We start from the raw sequence: 17067 nt of genomic DNA, 5'->3' as shown, positions 1-17067 counted from the left end.
TACCGTGGGAAGCTAGCCGCCGGAATAGCTATCTCAAGTACTGCTGCTCGGAAGGCGAAATACGTTCGTGTAATTATAATAAGCCTAATAGGACATCTTTCAACGAAAAAAAAAGAAAAGAAAAAAAAAGGGAAACGGCTCAGAAGGCTATACTACGAGAGCTATGACTGATACTTTTCTATTATATGTATTCATCTCATCTATGGGATCGCATGCGCGCGCTGTTGCTTTTGCTCTGCGTGTAGTAGTTAAGAAAGTCAGTTTAAGGGCGGAGAAGAAGGAAGGAGAGGAAAGCAATATTGCAGCGCCGTGGTTTTAAAGCGCAACCGTGGTAGCGAAACGGAAGGCGATATAAGCATGCGTGTCCATGATACGCACACGACAAACTGCCTTACAATATTTAGACTTGAGGGGAAGCTTCGTTAACAAACTATAACACGGCAATCAGCGCTCGAATATAATTATAACCCTAATAATAATTGTAAATATTCATCTCATCTATAGGATCTAAAGCGCGCGCTGTTCCTTTGTCTGTGCGTGTAGTAGTTAAGAGAGTCAGTTTAAGGGCAGATTAAGGACTAGTGAAGTTGCTTCTTCACGGCCACAGCCGCCAGGCGGATTACTTGCTGCTAGACGTTAGTAGAGGTGTGGGAAAAGCGAAGACTCTGAGAACGAACTACAGGGGCGCTGCTAGCGCCGCTCGCGTGACGTCAGCGCACGGACTCGCGCCTGTCGTCTGCTGCAGTTCGGGCGGTGTCCGGGCGCCTTCTGCAGTGTTTTCGTTTGTTTGCTCGCGTTCCCTCTGCTTGTGTACTTACGGCGGTCATCTCAAATATATTTTTGCGACGTCTTCGTTGGCGAAAATTCATTCAAAAAGCTTAGTCCTTAGACGACAATACAGTTCTTAAAGGCAATGCTACAGTGTCAGCTGAACTAGCGCACACCAACCCATTGCTGGTTTCTCATGCGCGGATCGACAACCGCAATAACATAGCACATAGGAATCCAGTTGTGATACCATACCTGCCGCGGTGCAACAAGTATGTCACAAACGCTGGCTACATATGATTTCTACAAAAGTTACTTTGACTTTATTCAGCTGAAACAGCTTTGCTCACGACGAGTAGTTCGTAGTAAAATATCAGATGTTTGCATTTCCTAACAGAAACGCTCGGCAGTAACACGAAGACTTAACATTGCAGTTTAGGTGACACCAGGACCATTTGCTCCTTTAACTACTTCTCAAAATTAGGTGGTTCTTCCGGTGTTTATTGTTTACTCCCGTGTTCATGCATTACTGTGCACTGTCATGCATACATTTCAGAAGTTGCTGGCTTAACACGCTAGTAACAGGGCATGAAGGTAACTCATTGAGAACTAACACTGTTTAGGCCATCATGGCACAGTGCTGGGTAAGGAAGGATTTAGTCATGATCACTCGATTAGTGTGCGTCTACAAAATGATTTCGTGTTACGTAGATTAGTTCTGCAGCTTTAGCAATGTCAGTTACAATGATATCGTTATCTGGGTGTTGAAAAATGAAATTCTGGGATTTTAGGGGCCAGAAGCACAGTTCTGTAGCAGGGACAAAAGCAGAAATTCTGAATACAAGTGCTACGGTTAGTACTGAAGCATGTGTCCATCAAACAGAAAAAGGGGGCAAGGAAACCGTATGGCAGCGAGAATGGAACGCATGCAGATACTGCAGTCGATGAATAATAACAAATTGCTCAGCAGGCCACTGTTTGTGTTGGCGCACGTTACAAATACGCACGTGCCGCAACATTTTCACAATAACCAGCACTCTCGTATAACAGTACCAGTATATAACAGTACTCGCGTAGTGCCAACTCTATGCAGTCTGAAGGAAAGGCCTGTCTGAAAAACTGTCAAACATCTGAATGTCACTTGGGAGCAAACCTGCGTAAACCAACGATACTGTTCTCGCTTTCTCAAATCTACGGTGCTACGTCTACACTGGGCCGATTCCGTCTACGAGGCCGATGGCTTGGCTCAACATGGTGATCGCTGCAGTTTCTAACAGACATGTTTCATAAGAATTTTGCTTCAGAAACGGTTCCTTGCCCAGTAATAAGTAATATCTAATGGACACTGCATAAAAAGGATGCGGTGGCTCCTTGTCAGGACGCGATTTCCGTAACGCAGGTGGGCGAATGGACGATGACCAGCGATACGAAGGTCGAACATAAAGATAGCTTTTTAACGGCCTGCACCTTGTGCGACATCCTGTGACTACCTAATCAATAGCGGGATCAAGAGTGGCGTCTAACTAATCGAGCAGTCGCGCAATGTGTCTACAACATAGTTAATGCTTGTCGAAGTGAACAATAAAACGGCGCACACGCTGTTACTATTGTCTAGCATTTCTTCAACTGGTCATCTCCTGCTGAAGTTCGAGAAATACAGGGAAACTTTAGCAACAGCGCAATTTATAGACGAATTCTTAAAAAGAAACAAATAAGCAACTCACCTCCGAGGCTGATCGTAGGCTCGAACATGGGCGCACTCTTTCCTTTACCGGCAGCAGAAACTCCGGCCGTCTCCGGTTAAATCGGTTAAATGAATTCAGGACATCACACAGAATCACTTCCGCTGTAGAACACAGCACGTCATGCGAAATACAGCACACCAGTATGAAAAAAAAAACGCTTGCAACTGTAGCCGATCCTATACCTACCATGCTAAACACCGCTTTCACCCAAGCCAGTATGACGTTGCTCATAGGCGGCGCCATTGACTTCACAATATGGCGGCGCCCACGAAAAAAAACGGCGTATGCGCCAATGAGGATTTAGTGGAAAGCTACTTCGACGTTATTCCGTAAGCACTCAGGATGCTTCAAGGACTCGCTTGCTGGAGTCGGCATTACGCAATCACGACGTCGCTGCGCGCGTCCTGATGTTCACGTGGTGCGTATGAAGCTATTCTACGCGCACGAACGACATTTGTGACTTTTTTTGTTACTGCTTTGTAATGTTAAGCATGAAATGCTCTTAGCTCCAGTCTCTGGGCGACCTTCAAGACAACTTGAGATAAAATGGAGAGCAGTTATCCGGGCAATCACGACGAGAAAGGGACGAGATTGGGGTGAGAACGAAACGAAAACATCTGGGCAACCAGTAAAAATGCAAGAAAATGCGGTCTCTGTTCCCCAGCCTGTTGTACAAGGTCGCATTACATAAGCTAGTTACTACCAAAGAAGTTGAAAAATACTGTTTCCGATTTATTCATAATGTCTGTTCACAAAATAACTCAAGTTGTAACTTCTTGCACGCTGAAGTTTAATTTGTCATTTACAATAGCGACGTTCAGAAGGCAGACACAGTGCACGATATACTTGATTGTCACCTTTTGGCGCTGAGACAAGGTTGCCTGTGCTCTTTTCAACGCCAGCGGTCCGTGAGTTACGCTGCGCGGATTGTCCACCGCCTTCTTCGACAGATGGTGCCACGCTGCGTGATTAGACCGGCAGCGTCCCGTGCGCCGATGAAGGTTGTCAGTAATCGTCGTAATTACTCCAACCAATCTGCTTTGGCGGCAGCCATCTCATGCTTACATCTACTCTCGATTACGGCAGAGCTACCATTTTCTTTAGCACCAGTCACAATCTGGGTCACCCAAGGATCCCTCGGAGAGAAGCAAGAAAAACTGCAGGAAGCGGCGACCTGCGTGCAAAACTACACCAGCGAAAGGGGACGGCGATGCTCCACGGAGAAGTCGGAGCTCCTCAGGGTCGGCAAGCACCCAACGCAAGCGACACTGGAGGTGACCCTCGAGGGACACAACATCCCGGAGAAGAACATGATTAGGATCCTGGGCATGTGGCTACAACGCAGCCGGAAGTGCAGCCACACCATTAGATTGCTGAGCAAGGCGGCGGAACAGGTGGGCCGCATGATCAATAGGGTATCCCAAAAGAGATACGGAATGAAAGAAGAAGACACTCTCAAGCTAGTCAACAGCCTCATTGTCAGCCGAGTCACGTACTCCCTGCCGTACCACGTGACGACCAAGGCAGAAAGAGAACAAGCAGACACCATCCTCAGGAAGGCGTACAAGACGGCTCTGCGTCTACCGAGAAACACGTCGAACGAGAAGTTGCTCCAGCTGGGCATCAGCAACACCTTCAGCGAGCTCGCCGAGGCTCTGCTGGGTACGCAAACCGCGAGACTCAAAGGCACCCCTACGGGACGAGCGCTCCTGAGGACGTTGGGTCGGGATACGAGCGGACTGATAGACAGATATGCGGACGTACAGGACCACCTCAGGAAAACCATTAATGTGGGACCACTGCCAAAAAATATGGATCCCAACCTACGCGAAAACAGGCGAAAAGCTAGGGCTGAATACGTTGAGAGAACGCTAGCCCAGCTAGACAATACAGTATACACGGACGCCGCCGTATATCCACACGAAAGAGAACGCGTGGCCGCGACGGTAGTGGTTAACAAGGAAGGAAACGCGATCACGTATGCCACGGCAAAGGACGCTGGCACAGCGAAGGCCGAGGAGATTGCCGTAGCGCTGGCGGCAGCGGAAGGTTATAGAATAGGCCGATCTCTCAACATACTGACGGACTCAAAAGAGGTGTGCAGGAACTACACGAGAGGCAGAATTAGCAAAACTGCCCTCAGAATACTCCGCGGAGCCACCTCCACTAAGAAGGAAAAGCCCAGGCACAAACTAATCTGGATCCCGGGTCACGTAGGCATAGTGGGGAACGAAAGGGCAGAGAGTTTAGCTCGAGGCGAAGCGTTCCGAGCTGGGCGGTCGAATGCCCCGGAGACCCACCTTCAGGCTTGCGAAGGGGGATACGCAGAGACCGTGAACTTACATAGAGGAACAAGAATTAGATATCCGCCACCACACAAAGACCTCTCAAAGGAGGAAGCGACCAGCTGGCGCAGACTACAAACAAACTCCTTCCCCAACTTACACGTGCTCAATAAGATGTTTCCGACACAACACAGGGCCACCTGCCCTTGGTGCGGTGCCAAGCCTACACTTCACCACATCACCTGGGAGTGTGAACGCAACAAAGCATTCCACAAACACGAACACCCGAGTGCGGAGCAATGGGAGAGTCGGCTCATCAGCAGCGAGCTCACGGCCCAAAGGGCCCTAGTGCAGCACGCGAGCGATGCAGCGCGACTCGGTGGAGCCTTGGAATAGGGGCCCACCCTTGCTGAAGAGAAGTCTCAAGTCGCCAGCGCCAAGAAGATGAAGACGACGGAGACCTCGTAACCGCGAAACTCTTCAAAGACTCAAAAGTTTTCACTCACTCACTAGCACCAGTTCCCTAGTTTTAACTCTTCAGTTATTCGCAGCATCGGGAACGTGCTCATTAAAAGGGGAACGTTGATACGTATACTTGTTCATCATTTTTTTTCGGGTACCGCGTAACACCCGCTCACCACATCAAGTGATAACTCGGTGCAGTACGCGGCTGCATGAATGAAAACTTGATCTTTAATGCTATCTGTTGTCCATGCTCTCACAGAGCTTCTTGTAATCAAATTTTATGCGCGAGGCGAATATTGTCGCGCTTTCTGGAAGCCATGGGAGCGCCACCTACTATAGTGGAGCCTTCGAGGAGCTATATATAACGGCAGACACGCTAGAACCGCAGATCATATTTCGACGATCGACGGGTGTGCTTACTGCTGTCATGGGCAGAGGTTCGCCCAATAAACATTTATTTTCGCGATTTGCGCTGTGCCCCCGTCACGACAACGGGACCATATTATCAGGAATGTGGACCATGAATCTGGCAGGACTCATGCTGCGAGTAAATGTGAGGCTACGGAACATGAGAACATGAACATCATAGCACCCAAGCTATGAGAACCCTCTGGATAAAACAAATTGCGAAGCCGTGAATTAACATCCGTGGTAGGCCACTCTCGTAGGAAACTTCCAAATATTTGAACCAGCCAAGGCTCGAATAAATTAAAATATCTTGGAGCTGCTATTTCTCTCCCTTCCACAAGATTTGCTACCCTTTTCACTCATGTGAGACATAAAGCAGCTAAATTGCAACCGCCGTAGGTCCATGCAATTAGGAAACCTGCGTAAAACCAAGCGGTGATAGTTACGTGGCCGCATCGCGAATCAACGTTGAATTTGCTCACAGAGCTTGCATTTATAATGTGCTAGCGCTGTCCCCACGCCCTAGTCGTTATATGCCTTTGTCGCTCCATCGATATAGTTCCTTCTTCCGTACATGGTCACTGCGCCGGCGTCATGCTACAGTTCTCGTGATACCTCCATGCTCGTGTGCGAGTTCAGGAGAAATGGGATCTATTTTTTTATCTCCTGTACAATTTGAATATGAAGGACATGCAGGATGCAGCTGACGCTGAATTGATGGAGAATGAAAAATGCTGTCCGCCGTGAACAAGTGGAAATATAGCAGCCGAATTCAAGATAGGTTTGCACTCGATAGTTGTTTCGTTGGCGTGCTGATTCAACGCACGCTTGAACGAGAGCTGATAAGCTTAGTGTCCATCGTGAGTATGTGTTGACACTTATACCATTTGCACTGTCTGTAACGAGACATGCACCACTTATGATAATGATGATGCGCTTTAAAGCTTTTCCCGCGCCGATCATGGTAGATGACCTAAAAATCAGATGGTTATACATAGTTGTCCTGATGATAATGATGATGAGCCTCTATCATGGTTTGTACCCTATAAGGGGGATAGGCAAGAATCGGCCGGTGGCAGTAGCTAAAGAAAATCATTATTTAATATCATAAACCCAAGGTGAAAGAAATAAAAAAAAAGACTTTGTAATAACTAGAAAAGTAAGCTGGTAAGCAGTTAAACTAAATGAAGGCTGAACTTTCAAAGATGTTACAGGAAAGTTGAGAAAATTACCTGCATTGTATCATTTCATCTTCTGTTTCGTTAACACGTCAGACGGCTTCCATACGCTATAATTTACCTCAATTCAGTTATTGAATACTACAAGGCAGCGAGTACCTTTTGATTTCGGCGAGATTGCGCAGACTCATAGTACAGGGAAGCATAAATGATTCAATAGTCTTGAAAAGGCTATATCTTCAAAATTATTAGTCGTAAACACATGAAAAATATATTAAAAGAACCACAAACTCACAAATTTTGTACACCCTCTACAAATGATCAATGTGTGCCCCTTTGGCGACACAACACACGTGCAGACAATAATGAGCTCATTCCATACATTTTGTACCATAGTCTTGTCAATTGTCTGCACTGCAGCACGGATGCGTTATTTGAGCTCGACTAAGGATTGCGGTAGTAGGGTGGGAGTACGTAAACAAGGTTCTTAACGTAGCCCCTTGCAGAATGTAGACGACTTGTCAGCTGCTTTCTTGTCGCGTGTCTCGTGCTATTCATGCCAAATATCGTGATTAAGGCAAGCCTCGTGTCGCCCGTGCCCACGAGCCATAGAAGAAGACGTGGTCACGCAGTTCGAGAGTGATGGCGACGGTGTCCTTTCCAAGCCCCCTTCGTGCGTCTGAGCCCCGGCTATTGTGGCCGTCACCTGCAGCCGGCACCCAACGGCCCGCGCCGCTGTCCAGAACATTCGCCGGCATTCGTGTAGCGACGCTTGTGGCGAGCCCTGCTGGTGAATACCTCCCCTGCAGTCGTGCGGAAGAGGGCCACCCCGCATCCGTCGACCCACGGCGAGACGACACCTCGTCTCTGCTGGCGTCACGGACACACTCTGCCGACGGAGGCGCGCAGACGACGCTCGATTCCAGCCGCGAACCCCAACCGCTGCTGCAGGTAAGGGCGATTGCTACATTGACAATGAAAGAAAGGTCAGGATCATGCAACGTTTCCCGGAACGGAATATGATAGGCGTGGCGTCAACAGTTAGAAATGCGGCCTGGAGATAGAAAATACAGGTAACTAATATATCGTTGCCATTTAGAGAAAGTCAAGCCTTAAAGGGTAATGTGTTGCGTAGACTAGATTACGGGTATTAGAACGGGTGGCTTAAAGAAGAGGGGATGGAAATGAGCAGAATGTCTGCTGCAGTGAGGTTCTGGAGAAATGCAGTTCAGTATTAGCGCCGCGCTGATAAAAGGGGTTGGTTGAGTAGGGATTGACGGCAGAGGCATTTGACCTCCACTAGACTTAAACAAAGCAGCGATGTATCACCGCACGTTGTTCGAACTCCTTTCATTCGCATAACAGAAAATTCTTCATTATCTTATCTGCTTCTCACGAGCTGCCGCACAGAAAGATAAATGCGGCCGTTCGCTCTTCCATTAAAACCCGTGTGCCCTTCGGAGTGCACTCTCTTTCTTGAACAAGACAACCACGTAGCTCGCACACTCTGAGGTCCACCGCATAATGTGAATAATTCGCCATCGCGAACGTGCCTTGTGATGATGGCGTCTTGAGAGGTATAGATTTCGACGAGACAGATACATCTCTCCATAGCTCAAGTGCTGCCGATGTGCACAATTCCAAAATGTCGCAAATTAAATACGCGTGCTGTCATGCGATATTTGTGGCCGGTGCGTTCTTGGTGATGGAATACATGCGTGGAGGATGCCCGCAATGTTCTGGAGGGGCTACGGTGGTGTTTAGGATTCGATGTGTTAGTATACTATGCGGCGACTTTGACATTTAGTCTAATTAGGAGCGTCTTTTACTAGAAGGACTTGCCAGGCCAGGTGTCCTACAATGCGTTACATAAATTTTAACCGCTGGCTTTGCGAAAGTGTGGCTTTTCCATGTCCAGGCCAGCACCCCTCTTTCGTGTCTCACCAAACTTTGAAAAACGAAATTCGCTTCTTCTTTTCTTTTTGACGGAAGTAGAGAGGGCACTGATGAATCATTGCTCGATGAAGCCTCTGCGCCCAGTGTACACGGCGCAGCAGCGCGAAGAACTGACGTGTACTCGGAAAAGAGAGGCGGCACAAGCGTATCCACGCGTAGCCTTTATGCTGAGACGCGATCTATGTGATTCATTTCAGCCAGTGTTCTATTCTGTCCCACTCTGCAGTGAAGTGGGAGCAGCAATAAAGTATGTCAACAACAACAACAAAGTTATAATAGCTTTATTACACATGCGTGAAGAGGCATACTATCGTAATACTTTTAAAATGAAACACGTGAGCACGTCACAAATAGCCCCGTGGGTAACATGTTGCGCGGTTCCGCTGCGACAAGTGAAAATAAAAGGCTAAAGCTTCGCCTTTAAGAGTGGAACTCGATAGCACTCAAAGATCCCAAAGTGTTTTCTCGCACTTCGCGGCAACTGCAGCTTAGGTAACCGTAATGTTTACCGGGAAACGCCGGTGTGGAACGGTATGCACGAAGGCGGGCTTTCTCGTAGAAACGCTGCCTCTTACGTCGGCCAATCCCGGAGATAGCGGAAGAGCGCGCCATGTAATTACATCATTTTCAGATTTTTATTATTGATTCACACTTTTATGTAAGCCGGAGAAGGCTCAACATAAAAGGCATGTGCTCTCGGGGTTTTGTTTCATTAAATTTGTTTGCAGGCTGTCTTTCTCAATATTCCGAGCAAATTTTTTTCAATAATGTAAGACAAGGTATGAGAGACTTTAGTGATGGGATATTGTGGCAATGTAACCCGCATATACCGCGTGTCATATAGCGAGGCGTGGCATAGGCATATATTTAAATACATACGGCGATTTTCGCTCACGGACAACTCTGTCGACCTCGGATTTTCTGCAAGACGGGGCCCTTAATGTTATCGCGTTAAAAATGAAGAAACGAACACCAGTGCTGTTTACGCTTGCAGACAAGTTACCAACGTTTCTTTATCTCAGCTTTCCTTGTTGCTCGTGGTCGAACAAAAAAAGGTCTTATTCGAATTTGGTATTGATTCATTATTCATGTGGCAGCTTCGTAAACTATCACAGTAAGCCTTTAGCCCATTTGGTGTCATGGTCGTCCATTAAAGTCAATCACTATTTTCCGCTCGTAAACCCTATCAACACAGCAAGAAGACAACTTGCAGGAAGGGCTGCAAGAAGGCAGAGCAGCGGCCTCCCCCTTTATTCGCTTATGTGACGGTTCTTCCGCACAACATGCCACCGACAGGCATCTTTGCTAGGCATTTATATTTTCTTTCATAAAGATCTCTAGATCACAATCGTGAGCAAAAGAATGGCACGGCTTGCAAATATAAATCTTCCTGACGTTCCTTTCCTTAACTTCAGCACCATTAACATCGCCAGCCAGGCACCAACTTGGACTTCACACGTAATCTGCTAAACTGCATTTCTTCCACAGTGTGACGTTTCGCATTATCCCTGCCGAGCACCCAACCACAGGACTTAGTGCGTTTAGTTGCATCTGCCTCATGCCACGCGAGGTTCATTCGATATTGCCTCAATAAAGTTGTAGTGCTCCAAGACGTTCTGGCTCGTTCAGGTTTAATGCTACCATCTCTAGATCCTAGGAAGCTTGTCCATGGAGTAATATAGTAAACGATAATAAAGGACACCCCCGTAGGCTCTTGGGGCAGACTTTGGCTCTTCGCGCACCCAGCGGATTAGATGATACGCGTCCTCCACCGCGAAGGCTGCCACGCGCCTCCAAGCCTGGGAAGTCACGACTTCATTTTCGTATTTTTTTTCAGCTTTTTTTCTTTGTTTTGTGTCCACTGCAGTAACATTACATGTATCATCGAGTGATTTCATACTGGTGCTTGAGCCGCTCTTTATATATTGCGACGATGAGTGCACAAAGCTTTTGTTTCGTTTGTCTCTTTTGTTTAAATTCACATTGTTTATCTATCAAGCTGTAACTTAGCGCAACAATAATGCCAGCTGTCAATGAGGCAATAGAACTGTATCGTTTGTGATATGATATTTCTAATAACTGACACCAAAGGGTGTATTGTAAATTGATTTGCCATGTTATCTAACTATCAGTCACCTGGCTGAACAGCCAAGAACACGAAAAATATTAGACAATCATTTTTTTGAAGCAATATTGTGCGAAAAGTGGCAGACGCAGGAAAACGTGAAGAAACTGCGAAATACAAGTAATAGAAAACACTGGTACATAAATATCGTGATAGCAACAAACTTCACACAAGCTTAATAACCAGCACTACACATGTTGCAGGTATCCAGGTGAGAAAAACTACATTAACGAGCCAGCATTTAATTTGCTGAAAATGGGGTTGTGCTAGAAGGAAAAAATATGATGCTGTTTCTGACACTTCTACGAAGAAGGGTCCATAAAGCTATTAAGATAATGGAACCGGTTGCGGGCCAAAATAAATTTTGTGCATAAGCCATTGATTACGCACCAGCATGATCGTCTCTAATGTGCACTCCAGTGAGTCCTTCCTTAAACAGCTGCAAGATATTGCGATCTTAGCCAATTACACACTTCGACTTCGCGGGGGTTGTTCACCTGTTGTCTTTGAAGCCATGTAATCGTCTTCTTACACTTAGAAATTTGCCCTTGAATATCCATGATGTCCTTTGGCTGCAGAGTCTATCGTCAGAAAAGAACAGTGAATATTCCTGCAATTCGTAGGATGCCAGAAGGTGAGTCATAATGGAACCTTCAAAGCTTTTGAATATAGATGCTCCTTGGTGCAATGCGTATTTTTCTTACCTAGCAAAGCAAATGTCCCTTGCAGTAAGGCATGTCATCAAAAAGAATTGCTATTAAGGAAGGACTGTTTTAAATGCTAAGAAACAAGAAGCTTTCTACTGCAAGGACACAATACGCAATTAAAAAAGGAAAACACGTATCTTCAGCCCAATGCAAAATAGTTAAAGCTCAAGCGCACATGTGGTAGAAAGATTTATAAAGCGCACATTATCCAAACTGCAAACATTGCACATGCGCGGCTTTAGAAATAGCATGTTTTGCAAAACTACCGCACTCTACTGTTTCAGAAGCTGCTGTGCACAACCGACTTGAATAAATCAACACAAAGCTCTCTGCACCAAACGCCATGTGTTCATAGGACACATTTCTTAACGAGCGATATCATTTTTCTTTCTTTTCGAGCTTCATTGTTTCGAACGTGCCTCGCATGTCAAACGCTGCCTCATCGCTGTTGTCGGTGGTAAAAAAGGGAAAAAAAAAGGAAAGAGCGCAAAATGTAATTCTACGTTAAAAAGGGGCAGCAGCTCGTTATGACTTCAAGGCTGTCATGCCCCCTCCATCACTCGTTCACGCGGCTAACGGCGACATAAATAAATACGAAGAGAATGTTTTCTACAACGTGTAAAAGAACTTCATGCGGCCTTACTATGAAATGGCGACAAAGCAGTAGGTTCAGACGCTGGCAAAGGAATCAAAAACCGATCCCCGGGTGCATTTTACAGAGTAAGGTCGTCGGGATGCCGGCGACAAGGTCTTACTGGGCTTCGCACGTGCTGGATCGCGCCGCCTGTCAAGCTGCTAGCTATAGCCGCAGCCGTGACAATGGCCGGAGCCACTATCTTGGGAAACACGTAGAGCCATCTGCCGGAATCTGCAAACTGCATGCTCGGCTACGAATTAGCTCGAGTGCCCATTCTTATCGTTTGCTATGTTGCCCTAAGACCTATGTTCAAACGCATTTGTAGCTCTTTCAATGCTTTTTTTCTTTCCTTTCCCAAACATCTTCCGTAGAATGCCCTCAGTACATTTCTTATCGTACGCACACGTAGGCTGTGGCACGTTGTTTCGGGCGCCATGTTCAAACTCCTACAAAAAAAAAAAGAAGAAAACATTTCCTTCGCACCATCAGTCTGCTAGCTTTTGCTCATGACTATAAATCCAGTACGCCAAGCATTACTATATGGAGTATATGAAGCTTCTCTTGTTATAATTATTACACACTATATTTCGGCGTGAGAAATAACAGCAACACAAAGAAAAGCACGCAAGGCCAGCGCTGTCCTGAGGAATGATATAGGACAGTATTAGACCACTTGCTACAACAAAGACTATGTGGTTCACTAGGGTTGAGGCTTCGGCGAGCTGGTATTGCACTCTAGAACGGGTACAGCGCAACACACACAGGAAGAAACAAGCCGAGCCGGCCAGATAGAGGAACAGAGCGCTGACTTCCAACCTGGCCAGCTTTATCTGACCGGCTCGGCTTGTTTCTTCCTTTGTATGTTGCGCTGTACCAGTTATAGAAAGATTATGTGCATGCTTAAAATGGGGCGCCACTATGAAAATACCTGATACGCACTCTTTGTGATTCTTCTGCTTCATTTTTTTGAAGAGTACAGAAAGACTCGAATGACCTTTCCCACAACACCGCTACTATTACCTGCCCGGAAAGCGTCATGCACAGCGTAACAACGATGTTTTCACGTTGAATCTTTTTGGCAATTCCACCCTTTATTTCTTCGCACAAGACCACCCCTTACGTGGTAGCCCCTCGGGGCAATTAATTGAAACAAAATAAAACGTCGCAGTTTCGCCCGAAAGGCGAAACGTCGATACGGTAGGAAATTTCGCTTACTAACAAAATTAACAAGCATGGTGTCACGTGCGCACAAGCAAACGTGAAACTTCTCACTCGACAGCAGAAACTCGCGGTCGAAACGCTGGAGTAAGGAAGCGGGGCTCCAGCAACAAGAAAATTGACCTTCGTTCTGCGACGGCTTCAGCGCAAACTAAGGGGTGTAAACAGGGGCACACGAAGCTGTCAGCCCCCGGCGCAACATCTTGCCACTGCAGATAGCTTTCAAGAAAGGGCCCACGTGGCTGCGCAATACGCAGCAACCGCCGAAGTAGCGCTGTCCTGTGTCTCTGTCACGTCCTTGTCTTCTTGAATTGCGCTATTATGAATTTTTGATGGTACAGTTTATTCATATTTGCCATTATGAATAAACCCTACCAACTAGCCCAAGTAGTGTATCAGCCTTTTTAGCTCCCCTTCCATCCCCTCCCTCCGGTTCTCTGCGCACGTAGGAAGGCGGCGCCCCTCCTCACCAATCCGTCCCTTGCGCACGCGAGATTGGGCCGCCATCGTCGGCTCAACCTCGCACGCTCTCACTCACATATACAGCATACGGGGCGCGGCGACGGTGTTATCCCGCTTTGATTTTATAAGGATTGTCACGGCGACGCCGATGACCGAAATGCGCCTGGAGCGCCCATATAATTCTCGCAGTGAAATAAAGTGACATACATGTAAAGAAAATATAATTGAGCATGACACACTTCACGACGATAACGTACTTGGAGCCAACCTGAGCTGCGATGTCTAGATAAGAATTATTATGTAGTATACAGGCACTAAATGATCAATTCGAGGTTTGCGTATTCCTATAATCTTCCACAATGTTGTCATTTCGCATCGGAAGCGGTATCACTTAAGTGTGGTGTGTAGCGACATAAACTTTATTGCGGCATGTGAGTTTTTGTAAGCAGCAATATAACAGTGTAACTTTGGCCTTACGGTTACTCACAAATGAGTGTCAGTTTCGCCCGAAAGGCGAAGCATCGATTCCGATTGCATATTATTGGACAGCTATATGAAGTAACAATCTGCCTTACAAACATAGGCATACGAACTAAATTACCAGCCATGCTGTCACGCGTGTACACAGAAACATCAACACATCCTAATCGATGACCGCGGAAACTCGCTGTCAACACGCTGCACTGAGGAAACGTGGCAGCAACTGTGAGCGAATTGTCCTTCGTGCGGCCGCATGCATAAATACGAACTATGTTGGAAAAACAGAGCGGCACCGTGGACTCTGGAGCCGCCCCAGATAGCTTTCAATATAAAGCGGTCCAGCTGGGCGTGTGCGGAGTAGAACGCGTCACCCCTTCCCACCCTCCCCTTGAAGCCATGCGCGCGACGGAAGGCGACAAGCTTTCCCTTCACATTCCTCCGTTTTGTGCGCGAGATTGTGCCGCGATCGCCGGCTTGCCCTCGCACGCTTTCACACGCATATAAAGCATGCGGCGCGGGGACGATATTATCACCATTGGACTTTATACGAAACCTCATGACCACGCCGTGGCTGCAATTCCCCTGGAGAGTCCATATAATTGCTATCGCAATAATAACATGGCTGGGAGCTTTCCTTCGTACGCTTTTGTAGTGAATTCTGGGCAACAAATGTAGTATTTCTACGCGAATACCATATTTCATTAATTATACCATCGTAATTGAAAGTCCCTGTTCATCCTTCACACGAATGTTGACAACTCTACATACTCCCAGCTGGAAGCCGGTGCTGAACCTACTCGGAGCCGCCCACGCAGCAAGACCAGCATATTGCACCCTTCTCTCATCGGCGTCCTGTTCGCGGGTCTCGTAACTGCGGCGGTGCCAGCAATGGTCGGCGCTGCAGGCGGTCGCCTGGCTCCTCACGACCTCCTACCGGACCAGGAGCTATCGTCTGGATGGCGTCAACCGGAGCCGCTCTACAACGCCCCTCCGCATGTCTCGGACGGAGGAGTGTTGATCGAAGACCCGCGCTTCTGCGACCAGCAGCCGCGCACATTGGCTACGGCACCATCGGGTGACGATGCTCGCGATGGACGCCTGAATATTGCGGCAGGATCCATCGCCTGGAGCAATGTGGCGCACAGTTGGGCCTTGTTTGACTCACCGGGGACACGGCGATCCGTAAGCAATCTGTTTGGCCTATCGGTGATGCAGCTGTCGGTTATCGAGAAGGGAAATAGAATATGAGTCGACGTTATGTCATTTGACTCACCGGGGACACGGCGATCCGTAAGCAATCTGTTTGGCCTATCGGTGATGCAGCTGTCGGTCATCGAGAAGGGAAATAGAATATGAGTCGACGTTATGTCATAAAGCCTGCATTTGCAAGCCAACTGTCCATGAAGCCATTTACTTCTCTTTTTTTCCTCTGAAATTTGGCCCGACACCGGACCACTGACGCTAAGCGTACTGGCCGATAATGTTCGGTTTCCGGTAGTTTTTTCCTCGATGCAGCACTTGTTCTGCTTCGCTGCGCTCTGTCGGCCTACGAGCTCTTTCATGGAGTTCCAATTGTACGTCATCAGCTCAAACGCACTGGGGAACGCATAAAACTCTCATCCTCTTCATTCAGACGCCAGGAGTGTCAGGAACGCAGCGCTAACCGCACTACACTGTCAAACCGCATGTATGATGAAGGCGCGAAAGAGCCTGTGTACCATTGATAAAGACTGTACATTTAGGACGACCAAAACACTAGTAAAATGTTTCCCTGGTAGGTAAAAGCCTTCTTGTTTACTTCGCCTTTACTTTGCGTTGCGAGAAATCTACGAATTATGCTAATCTTTTACCGGAAAAAATAAGGCGCCACAGACACGTATGGAAACGCGCTCCAGAGTAGCTAACGTATGCCAATTGATGCTATAAAAAAAAACCTTCTACCGTAACAGATGCCTTAATTTGGAACAAGTTTGCTCTTTGGTCGCTACAAAAATAAAAAAAAATGAAACAAACGCTGACTTGAATGCCAACTCGCGGAATCCTAAAGTGCGCCCTGTATAACACTCAAACGTAATCGCCTGGGTTTTGCTAGTTCATATTAGAGCAGGGTTACAGCAGTGAAAAGAAAAAAATATTACTTTTCGATTTTCGCGCCGAACAATGTTGAATTAAATTATAAGATTTTATATGCCAAAACCCCTTTCTGACTGAGGTACGCCGTAGTGGGGAACCCCGGAAATTTAAACACGTAGAGTATTCTAACGTACACCTAAATCTAAGTACATGGGTGAGCTCGCATTACGCCCCCATCGAAATGCGGCCGCCGTGGCCGGGATTAGATCCCCCGATCATGTGCTTAGCAGCCTAACACCATAGCCACTAAGCAACCATGGCGGGTCCGAACAATGTTACAAACGAAGCTGCGGCATTATATAGCAACAACAAAACCAATGCCAAATACATTTGCAAGAATATGGCATTGAACACTGAAGATATTTATATAAAGCAAGGTTTGGGTACGGGCTAGTTGGGAATATGAATCGTCACTTACATCGCACACATAGACGAGGGACAAAAAGGATGACAACAGCGCTTGTCTTCGTCGTCCTTTTGTCAGTCGCCTATGTATGCGC

General features: G+C 47.0%; 1 protein-coding gene across 1 annotated transcript in view; it reads left to right on the top strand.

Annotated features, from left to right (window-relative positions):
* LOC142557993 (uncharacterized) overlaps positions 1-17067 on the top strand; it is a 67042-nt gene that overhangs the window by 22399 nt on the left and 27576 nt on the right. The window contains exons 2-3 of the mRNA XM_075670164.1: positions 7482-7800; positions 15209-15616. Of these exons, the coding sequence (XP_075526279.1) occupies positions 7482-7800; positions 15209-15616 (727 nt within the window). The remainder of the gene's footprint in view (positions 1-7481; positions 7801-15208; positions 15617-17067) is intronic.

This window comes from Dermacentor variabilis, chromosome 9 (genome assembly GCF_050947875.1).
Source record: "Dermacentor variabilis isolate Ectoservices chromosome 9, ASM5094787v1, whole genome shotgun sequence".
In the NCBI taxonomy this organism is placed as follows: domain Eukaryota; kingdom Metazoa; phylum Arthropoda; class Arachnida; order Ixodida; family Ixodidae; genus Dermacentor; species Dermacentor variabilis.
This window is presented reverse-complemented; position numbering and strand designations above follow the sequence as displayed.